Source organism: Nilaparvata lugens, chromosome 3, assembly GCF_014356525.2.
Source record: "Nilaparvata lugens isolate BPH chromosome 3, ASM1435652v1, whole genome shotgun sequence".
Classification (NCBI taxonomy): domain Eukaryota; kingdom Metazoa; phylum Arthropoda; class Insecta; order Hemiptera; family Delphacidae; genus Nilaparvata; species Nilaparvata lugens.
Window position 1 is genome coordinate 1,458,973 of NC_052506.1, and position 12,110 is coordinate 1,471,082.

General features: G+C 35.2%; 1 protein-coding gene across 1 annotated transcript in view; it reads right to left on the reverse strand.

The window, feature by feature from the left end:
- Positions 1-12,110, reverse strand: part of LOC111060895 (laminin subunit alpha-2-like) — a gene marked incomplete in the record, with an annotated part of 262,801 nt that overhangs the window by 80,380 nt on the left and 170,311 nt on the right. Inside the window, 6 exon segments of the mRNA XM_039425289.1 lie at positions 1,080-1,218; positions 3,429-3,589; positions 5,676-5,840; positions 6,933-7,080; positions 8,377-8,524; positions 11,845-11,956. Coding sequence (XP_039281223.1) covers positions 1,080-1,218; positions 3,429-3,589; positions 5,676-5,840; positions 6,933-7,080; positions 8,377-8,524; positions 11,845-11,956 — 873 coding nt within the window.

Sequence of the window (12,110 nt, forward strand, 5' to 3'; positions counted from 1 at the left end):
TTTCTTACAATGTAGAAATATCTAAAAATATAACTTACAATAATTCATTATTTAATCATTGGAAAATATACTCTCTTGAGGAATAAAATATGATTGATTATTTTGAAATAATCAGTTATTTTTTCCATAGAAGGCAGTGGCAAGGCAGAGAATCGACCACGCTGTTCTTCTATCTTTGTCTACTGCCATTATAACGTGGACCTCACTATACGTCCTCATTACATTGGATTTTTCCTTGTGACTGAACCATCTATAGACGACGAATCTAAAGCTCGGTTTTCGTTTGTGCGTAAATGCCGTCATCTACCACGACATGGAGAGAATCTCACATTGGGTGGATTTCAATTTGTCCACATAACCTAAAAGATTATGATCAATTATGTTTCAATGGGGCAGGATGAGCTTATACTTTTTTATACTCTTTCAAATGGTAATATGTTGATATTATTAGAAATGTTTGATTCTTGAATAATAAAGACAAATAATGAAAAGTTATTTGATCAGCTGTTTTAGCACACTTGAAATTTGGATAATATGAATGTCAACAATGCTAGTCTCGTCGACTGCGGAAAATTACGCATAAACGAAAATGTACCATTAGGGTCAAGCCACATGAAGCGTTTATCAGGCATTTTCCCACTAGCGGCGGACGAGTCGGCAGAGCGAAGCCTTCTGATTGGTTGATTATCAGCTGATTTTCAAACGCTTAACCAATCAGCTGATAATCAGCCAATCGGAGAGCTTCCTACCATGCCAACTAGTGCAGTGAAAATACATTTGAGAAATACCTGAGAAAACGCTCCATGTAACTTGACCCTAATGGTAAAATAATCTAAGGCTAAAATTATACTGAAATGGTGTGGCGATGACTGTTTGCCACTTCCACGCCGAAGAAGAAGAAGAAGAAGAAGAAGAAGAAGAAGAAGAAGAAGAAGAAGAAGAAGAAGAAGAAGAAGAAGAAGAGAAGAAGAAGAAGAAGAAGAAGAAGAAGAATAAGAAGAAGAAGAAGATGATGATAATGAAGAAGAAGAAGGAGAAGGAGAAGAAGAAGAGAAGAATATAGAGTTGTTTTAGTTGACCTGTTCGTGAGCTATATCAGCTGCAGCACTCGCATTGGTGGCAGCTTGCTTGGCGCTTTGCAGTGCATTGACAATGTCCTCATAGGCAGCACTCGCCTTCAGTGCAAAGTCAGCGTCCTGACGGGTTGGCACAAACAGTCTGCAAACACAACACAGAACACACATTAATACGGAGTGATCGGTTTTCTATTACTGTGAATAATTACAGTTGTTGAAACTTTCAATATTAGCATGGTACTATAAAACTAAATTAAATCTATTTGTCAGGGGCGAGGCGTGACTTTTTGGCTCAGTCATCTCCAGGAACAATACAGTTAAAAGTTTGAATGAAAGCTGCACCCCCTCTCACTACTTAGAAGATACCTAATGTTTTATTTTGAACGATTATTCATCGAGCAGGAAGACATCTAATATGAGATAAACTTACAATTCAAAATCCTAGAGTTGAGAAGTCCAATAACTTGGCTACATCTCAAGCTCGGAAACTGGCCGTCAATAATTAGAGTTAATTAAATAAATTGAAATGAAGTTCTTTATTGATTCATACAACAAGTACATCATCAAAAATTACAGGGAGAGGAAAATAAGGTAACCTTTTGCTATTCCTCTCTCAAATTTAGATAAGGTTATGCATAGTCCGAAATAGGTTAAGTTTTGTTGTAGTTGTTCTCTTCACTAATATTTCAGTTCTTAATATTATTTTCACAAAGTAGATTTTCAAATTTAGAATGCTTCAAAACCAAACATAGAAGAAATAATAATAATTATAAATAAAAAAAATCAAACAAAATAATTATCGAACGGTTCGCAACACTGGCGCGGAACAGTGGAATCGCAGAAAATAGCGATGTCTTTGACCGTTTACTCCACCATCGTTTACGGTGAGAGGGAGAGTGATGATGCAGAAGAGTGGTGGTAACCAATGCTAAATAGCATTACTGGAATCGCATATTTTTGAGAAGCACATTGAACGGATGGAACTGATGATGCATTAGTCTACTTTATTCAAGCTCGGCGCGCTCGCAAAAAAACGTTTCTCTTTTGGTTTCTTCACCTTTTTTGTATTTATTTTAAATATTTTCAATTGAATAATATACACATTACACATATCAATTTCTGTCCGATCATCGGCGAATCCAGAGATGACCGGACGTCTCGCCTCTGCTATTTGTGCTTTAAACAGACCCTTGCGGAGCACGGGCTACCTGCTAGTACTGAATAATTGAATAAATTATTAATATAATATTTAATAATATAATGATTGATAATTATTATAAAACTCCTAGTTAACTGAATGTAGTGAGGTATGTGTTTTAACTCTGATTTTCTTTTGTCTGAATGAATGTGTGTATGTAATGCAATTACGGCCAAACGCGTTGATAGAATTGGATGAGATTTGGCAGGAATATTCCTTTTTTAACTGCGCGTCGATGTATACACAAGGTTTTTATTGAAATTTTGCATTTCAAGGATAATATGAAAAGAGAAGGAATTCATCCATACTCTGATATCACTATATATATCATCTACTATGAAGATAGGATCAATCAGACTATAGAATTATTCATAATCAATCAGCTGGCAAGTGAAAATCATGTAACGGTGCGCGAGCCTCGGTCCCCCTCTGAATGGGTATGTTGCCCATCAACAGGGACAAATTGAAAATGTTTTAATTATCAGTACTTTTGTTGTAGTTTGTATAGTAATCCAAAATTGATAGAATCAGTTATAGTAATCCAAATTTATTGAGTTTTGGATTAAGTGTTCTCAAGAGTAAAATTTGAGATTGTTGAGATGGTGAGTGCCAAACTGTTGTTTTTATTTAGTTCAAAGTTTAGTACATAGAATGACCGAGGCCCGAATTCAGTTGCAGCAAGTTAGCAGGTTCCCAAAATGTATAGATTGAAATTGAATATTCCTTCTTTTTCTGAATCAGTTACTGAGTAACTCTGTTTGAAAATTTGACATGATTTCTATTAATTCGTTAATGAGTTCGATAAACCTGAGGTTGAATTTTGAAAGTTTTTTTCATTGAAGATCCTGGCTTGTAGTTACTATAGTTGCTAGAATATATGAAAATCGAATAATGAAGATAATCTGTGCATTTGAATGAACGAATCCACTAAAAGCTCCCAACCAATCAAGGATTCAGATACTGGTAAATGATTTGAAAGCAGTAAACATTAGCAAATATTATAGAAGAGAAGAAACACCCCCTCCGTTTACATTTGGATAGCAGCGCTATTTTTATAGGCCAGCCAGTCTACAGTTGGAAAATGATGAAAAGTTGCAAATTCTCATTTATTTTCCATCTATAGACCTCGTAAATATGGATACAAAAACACTTACTCAGCATATTTCTGTGCCTGCTCCATGAGATTGTTGGCATGAGTCTGAGCGGGAATCACATATTTCTCCTTGTAAGCTGGATTAAGGTTGAATAGAATACCCTCTCTCTCTTCCACCGCCTTTGTAAGCACCTTAAGGTCATCTGACGATCTGCGAAGGGCCTAAAAATTTTATTTTATTAATATTTTATTTTATTAATGCTTCTTGATTGTTCAAATAAAGAGAATAACTAGTACCGTTGGAATATTACTTTAAATTATACACCACAAGTTTCCACATTATTTATGTCATTGTCGAGAAAAAATATATTTAAATTCTTCCAAACACCACTCACTGGAATTTTATTCACAAAATTTGGAAACCTTTTGTGCCAAAAATATATCAAAGTACTCCCCAAACTACTTTCATATCATGTCATACTCTGAGAAAATAGATCAATTTAGTCATGAATATTATCAAGAATTGAAAACAATAATTATTGATCTGATCTGTAACAACAGGTTTTACTCGGATTGTGCAATCAAATAAAATCACCCAATTCATGGGGTTGACAAATGAAAAAAAAACATACTTCAAAAAAGTTTAATTCGATTGTAATCCTATAGGCCTACTATTAAACGAGCAATTTCTGTTTATATGTTTTTATTTCACCGGATCTCGAAAATGGCTCTAACGATTCTCACGAAATTCAGAACTTAGTAGGTGTATAATATAAAGATTCGATTGCACTAGGTCTCATCTCTAGAAAAACTCGCTGAAGGACATTAAAAGGATAATGCATCCTTGGAAGAACAGATTTCGTCGTCTGTCGATAACAGAAGATGCGTGTGCCTGTGTGGGAGATCAGCTGTGTAATCATTCAAACAGCTTACCGTATCTCGCGAGAAATATTATCTAGAAATTTTAATAGGCTCTACAAAATAATCTGATTTGTTGACATGACATGGTTTATCACTCTAAATTAGAGTAAATAATAATATTAAAAGTAATATTAAATCATAATATTCAAAGTTAATCATTATTTTACAGTTTTAAGTGATTAGTAAGTGTTATTTTGTTATTCAATTTGGTTTGTAAACAATATAAATTAGAACATTTCTGTTTTTAAATATTTTGACTGAAAATTGGACCTGAATTCAAGTGTATAAAACATGACCTACTTTTTGGACCAATTATATTGTATAAATCAAAATTCGGGAAAGAAACAGTTTTGGGCTAAGCCTGTTTGTCCTTCCCCAATCATTTTGAAGAATTGTGCTCTGTTTATCAATAAATAAATAACGAGTGAAGCTCGGTACCCCGATATTAACTATGAATTTTTCACATTCTAGTTATTAGATTATGATATTTTTTACTCTATGAAGTAGAATGTTACTCCATGCGTTTATAAGATTGACCGCGTAGTAACCGTGGCCATAGAGGAAAATTAGAATAAGAAGACATGGTTTAGGGCGTTTATGTTCTAAATATCACTGTTTCAAGCCGATGGTCTTAGTGGCTATTTTTTGAAATGTGTAACATAAACAACCTATACCATGTAATATCTTCTTATGCTATCTTTTCTCTTTGCTGATAGTCAATTATTTCTTTTTCATAGAGCTATGTGACGCTGGTAGTCTCTCATACTTTGCCGTTCTTAAACTCTCACTCGACCAAAACGGTAATAAAATTCAGTAAATTATTAGAGTATATCATAATATTCAAAGTTAATCATTGTTTTACAGTTTTAAGTGATTAGTGAGTGTTATTTTGTTATTCAATTTGGTTTGTAAACAATCTAAATTAGAACTTTTCTGTTTTTAAATATTTTGACTGAAAATTGGACCTGAATTCAAGTGTATGAAACATAGCCTACTTTTTGGACCATTTATAGTGTATAAATCAAAATTGGGGGAAGAAACAGTTTTGGGCTGTGCCTGTTTGTCCTTCCTCAATCATTTTGAAGAATTGTGCTCTGTTTATCAATAAATAAATAACGAGCGAAGCTCGGTGTCCCGATATTAAAAGATAATTTGCTGAAACATAGCTTCGACTTTTTAATTGTTCACCTTCTTATTATTTACTACCTTTGACTTCTTAGTTATTTAGAACAATATTGACTCACTCATCAACAAATTTTATTAAAAAATTAGTAGGTTACCCGTGCTTAGCACTGGGTAAAATGTTGTATTGTGATATGCCATCTCCTCATGTCCAGGAAACATGAAAGATAGAATAATTATTCATTTTTTTGCATTTTTATTTTACCTCAATATTATCCTCGGCCTCCCCCAGAAGCACAGACGCCAGATTTTTCAAGTCGGTACTCTCTCTCATCAACTTTGCAACGTCCTCCTCAAAACCCAGTGAAAGATCCACTGTTTTGCCCACATTTTTATAAATCTGGCGGTTCTTGTCGTTTAGCTTTATCACCTGAAAATACAAACAAATGTATAGAAAGCCTTAAAATCAAGTGACTTCTACAGAGTGTTCTGAAAAAAGGTGCACATAAGTCAGGGCGTGATTCCTCACATCAAAAGAAGAAAAAAGTTCTAATTAACATAGGTCCGAAAATGCTTCGTTACCAAGTTATACAGAGTGAAAGATTTCGTCTGAATTTCAGTTCCCCTGCCGAAACTAAGCCCTACGGGTATTTGTTGGCTGTTAATTAAGATGTACAATTAGCGTAATTTATGTAAAATGAACTGAAAAATTGAAAAAAAAAACCGTTTCCAGACCTGTAGCTACAGTAATTTTCAAGATATGTGACGAAATACGCTAAATGTGGTCCCGAAAAACAAGTTCATTTGAGGTTTGAAGCAGATTTAGTATGTTAAATGTACAATAAACACAGAATATTTTTTTACAGAACTTGTAGAAAATAAAATTTTGAAGAGAAAGATAGATGTTCAATAAGACTATAATAGAGAAATGCAACATTAAAAAAGTAATCCTTAATATAAATTATTTATTTTTTTATTTATTTATTGTATAAAATACTATAATCATAATACAATTAAGACAATTAAGGAAAACTAGGCTAAGCCTGTACTATTTCTCTCCAAAAATTTTGATAAAATGTTAATGTTGTCCAAAAGATAAGGTTATGTAATCACACACTGCTTCGTCACTTGATTTTCGGTCCAGGAATGATGATTTGAAATTTTGAATTTTGAAGGTTGATTTTATACTCTAAATGAATCACAGAATGTATCACAATAAATTAAAAACTTTAGAAATATTGCACTCATTTAAAAAATTTGAATACAAAATCAAAAACCTACTCACTATTTGTTATTCACAGTTTTTTTTAAAATTACATACAAAACGCATGAAAAACTTTGTTAATGAAGCCCTCCAATAACACATTGATTTTGAGTGAGGCTGTCATATACAAAAAATGCAATATCCCTTAACCAATGTTGATCAAATACTGGCATTATAACGGGGGTCTCACTATAGAGGCAGCCTATTAGACTTGTATCCTCTCAAGCACTATATTAGATACTGTATTATTGGGATTACCTCGTTAGATTTGCCCATAACTCCAGTGACGATCAGTTTCATATCGGCGATTTGCTCGAGCAGCTTGTTGAGACGATCCTTCAAGCTGTTCAGTCTCTCTTTGTCTCCGATTTTCTCTTTCAGTTCGTTCAGAGTGGCGTTGCAATACCTGAAAAAGCATTAATAATATTATCCAAAGTTGGAAGAACAGGAATTATCCACCATTCGATTATCAGTACAAAAGCCTCATTCTGTTCAAGAGAAATAGTACGAGGGTACAGATGAAAATTGCATTTATTCAAACACTAATCGATAAATAATACCTTTGAATTCTCGTTTAATAATTAAGAGGTTAATTTTGTTCAACCTCCGATGACATATCATGAGACACAGACAAGCGGTAGGGGAGCGACTTTCACAGAGCTGAACAGCTGATCATCCCCGCCAAATGCCCTGTGATCGGTGCGGCCAGATCGTTAATTGTTCGACAGTAATCGGCTTGAGTTAGCCAAATTAATATCGGTTTGATATTTGGAAGACAAACTATCATGGGATATCTTCTTAAGCTGTGTTTTCTCTAGGAAGTTACTGAAGGTTGAGTGGTAGAGAGGACTTAAAAGTCCTAACTCCGCCTAATAAAGAATTTTTTCATTTCATTTTACTGAATGAAAAATCACTAACTATAATAACCAACAGCTAACAACCAACTAAATAAAATATTTAACTTGAATTAAACATACTGACGTTAGCACCCACATGTTAAGCTCCTTGTAAGATTTAAGACCAGTATCCCTTATCCTGGTCAAATGCTGTTCTCCTATCTTTCTCCACTGCCATTATTAAGGTGCGTACAGATATACGCGCCGCGAACATGAGCAATTCACTTTTAATCAGCTGATGCCAAGCTTTTTATATCTGTATCTCACGGTATATAGAAGAAGACGGTAGGTGTCACGCGCATGTTTGTGCTAAATTTCCGGTGTGGCTGACGTCATTTTATATCCAATCATCTGTTTTTAACAAATAAGTTTCATAAATTGCCAATAGGTGTTGAAAACCTCGGTAGGTGGCGATGACGCAATCAAGCTGGCTGGGCACTGCGCACACACTTCATGACCTCTACCGTTTTTATCTAAATACCGTGCTGTATCTTACCGTTTCTGTAAAAATACAGATATAGTCAGCTGATTAAAAGTGAATTGCTCATGTTCGCGGCGCGTATATCTGTACGCACCTTAACGTGGACCTCACTATAGAATAGAACTGAATTAAATAACATAACCCTGGACTGTTTATTTTGAATTAATTTTGAAAGCAGTTTTGGACGAATGTTTGTTGTTTACACCTGGATTGTATCTATTGTCTATGAATGAATAAATAAATCACTATTATACTAATAACTAACATCCATTAACTAACTTATTTGAATAGAATATTAACTGGAATTAAAATTAGTTTAACTAACGTTAGCACCCGCATGGTGAGCTCGTTGTTCGGTTCAAGGTCAGTGTCCCTTATCCTGGCCAGATGTTGTCTTGCCTCCTTCAGTGCAGCCACTACACTCACCAGCTGATTCTCGCTCAGGCCGTAGCTTTGCAGCCGAGAAACAATTCCTGAACAAAAATTGTCAAAATTAAAAGAGAATAACAAAATAAAACGCATCAACAGGAAGAAATTAGGAGAAGAAGCTAGGAAGAAATTTCTCTTGATAAAAGCAGCATAAACTAGAATCTATTTGTTTGAAACTATCCAGGTAGGAATTTCAATTACCAGTTTCCTATTATATTTACTACTGATAAAATGTTGGATTCTTGTGAAATATCGTCTTATCTTATAAGATATATCTGAAGATTGAATGAAAAAGACTAAGAAATTGTAAAAAACCACAGATTTATTGATACTTAGAAAGACCAGTTTCGGTTATTACACCATTGTCAATCTCTGATAAACTAAAACTAAATACAAGAGCAGCAGAATTTATACTAGTAGGCGAGTACTGCTATTGGTCAAGGGCATTAACGCCTGCCATTGGCGTTAGACAGTCTCCTCCCACTCAACAGTGTGACAAAATGGCGGCTTAAGCAACAAAATCGCCACAATAACATAATTTACTCTCAGTACAAAATAAGAACCAAGAAAACAAGTGTGAAAGATAATAAAACAAACATGTAAATGGAAAAACTATTGACTAATGAATGCTTACAATTTTATGATAAAACTAAATTCGTAGTGTTGTATTGGTTAAAATGAATCTGGTCATTTAAACTATACTGGGAATTTTCCTTAATTACTCTTGTTATTTCTAAAGCCTCTAGAATATTCAAAGATCTGCCTTTGTTGATAGCATGCAGATCTAAAGATATCTATGTAATATCTAAAGATATTTCTTCTACTTCTCCTGGCATGACAGTTTGAAGTGAGCTTCAGCCTCTCGCACAAGAGCCCTCCACACAACACCGGTCACATGTCTTTCGTCTCCTGTCCTCCGGAGACCATCCTCCACTTTATCCTCCATCGGGTGCGTGGTCTCCCCTGTCATCTTCTGCCATCTTGGCCTTATAAATTGCTTTTGGCATTTGATGATCTGACATTCTCTCAACATGACCAGCCCAGCGAAGTCTTTATGACTTGATGAAACTACCACATCCTCACCCTTTAGAATTTCATTTATAACATCATTCGACCGTCTATTACATACTCTATTGTAATCCATATATGCGCCTAATAATCTTCCTCTCGAAAGATCTCAGTTTAGACATGGAGAAAAGATAGCATAAGAAGATTCTCATGGTATAGGTCGTTTATGTTCCAAATTTCACTGTTAACTCAAGACCTAGTAGTTATATTTCGTGAAGCTTTGTGACGCTGGTAGTCTCTCATACTGTGCCGTTCTTACACTACTCTCACCCCAACAAAACAGTAGTCGATGTGACACTGGTACAGACACAGTACTGACACAGTAGTCGTGTGACACTGGTAGTCTCTCATACTGTGCCGTTCTTACACTACTCTCACCCCAACAAAACAGTAGTCGACAGTAATCGGTTTAAAATTTGGAACATAAACGACCTATACCATGAGATACCTACTTATGCTATCTTTTCTCAAAAACTCGACTGAGTCATCGTCAATATTGTAGAACCGTTCCATAATTGAATAAAAACACACAGATGTTGTCAAATTCTACACAGTTTTATTCAGTAGTGAATAATATTATAATATTATAATATTGAATAATATTATAATAATATTCAGTAGTGACCATGGTTTCGTGACCACATCGGTCACATTTTCAAGTTGACTGACTTGAAAATGTGACCGGTGAGTTCACGAAACCATTGTCAATCTCTGATAAACTAAAACTAAATACAAGAGCAGCAGAATTTATACTAGTAGGCGAGTACTGCTATTGGTCAAGGGCATTAACGCCTGCCATTGGCGTTAGACAGTCTCCTCCCACTCAACAGTGTGACAAAATGGCGGCTTAAGCAACAAAATCGCCACAATAACATAATTTACTCTCAGTACAAAATAAGAACCAAGAAAACAAGTGTGAAAGATAATAAAACAAACATGTAAATGGAAAAACTATTGACTAATGAATGCTTACAATTTTATGATAAAACTAAATTCGTAGTGTTGTATTGGTTAAAATGAATCTGGTCATTTAAACTATACTGGGAATTTTCCTTAATTACTCTTGTTATTTCTAAAGCCTCTAGAATATTCAAAGATCTGCCTTTGTTGATAGCATGCAGATCTAAAGATATCTATGTAATATCTAAAGATATTTCTTCTACTTCTCCTGGCATGACAGTTTGAAGTGAGCTTCAGCCTCTCGCACAAGAGCCCTCCACACAACACCGGTCACATGTCTTTCGTCTCCTGTCCTCCGGAGACCATCCTCCACTTTATCCTCCATTGGGTGCGTGGTCTCCCCTGTCATCTTCTGCCATCTTGGCCTTATAAATTGCTTTTGGCATTTGATGATCTGACATTCTCTCAACATGACCAGCCCAGCGAAGTCTTTATGACTTGATGAAACTACCACATCCTCACCCTTTAGAATTTCATTTATAACATCATTCGACTGACTCTATTGTAATCCATATATGCGCCTAATAATCTTCCTCTCGAAAGATCTCAGTTTAGACATGGAGAAAAGATAGCATAAGAAGATTCTCATGGTATAGGTCGTTTATGTTCCAAATTTCACTGTTAACTCAAGACCTAGTAGTTATATTTCGTGAAGCTTTGTGACGCTGGTAGTCTCTCATACTGTGCCGTTCTTACACTACTCTCACCCCAACAAAACAGTAGTCGATGTGACACTGGTACAGACACAGTACTGACACAGTAGTCGTGTGACACTGGTAGTCTCTCATACTGTGCCGTTCTTACACTACTCTCACCCCAACAAAACAGTAGTCGACAGTAATCGGTTTAAAATTTGGAACATAAACGACCTATACCATGGGATACCTACTCATGCTATCTTTTCTCAAAAATTCGACTGAGTCATCGTCAATATTGTAGAACCGGTCCATAATTGAATAAAAACACACATATGTTGTCAAGTTCTACACAGTTTTATTCAGTACACGACCATGGTTTCGTGACCACATCGGTCACATTTTCAAGTTGACTGACTTGAAAATGTGACCGTTGTGGTCACGAAACTACGGTCATGTACCGAATAAAACTGTTTAGAATTTGACAAAATGTGTTTGTTTTTATTCAACTATCTTTTCTCTATAGTTTAGAGGCATCAACTGCTGTTAAATTGCCTTTTTTGAGCCGTATATGATAATCGGTCCCATCAGTGTCCTGTAACTTGGTTGCTCTTGATATTGACCGAGAGGTAATTAATCTATTCGCAAATTAGGCACGATTTCATCCTAAAGACATCTTAAAACTTTCTGGTTCTACTCACCTTTGCTTTCATTTTCAAGTCCGTTTATCTCAGACAATAGCACATCTGCTTCCTCTTTCAATACCAGCGCATGAACAGTGGTGTTATGGCAGTTCTTCTCCAGCTTTTTCGCCTAAAAAATCAAACAAGAAATTAGAAATTATAAGGAATTTCTAAACGAAGATGAAAATGTTGCTATCTATAAATTAGAATGTCTAGTATTCAATTATAGTCTAATTAAAGGGCCAGAGTGTGGATGGGTGGTTTGCCTGTTGACCATCACACCG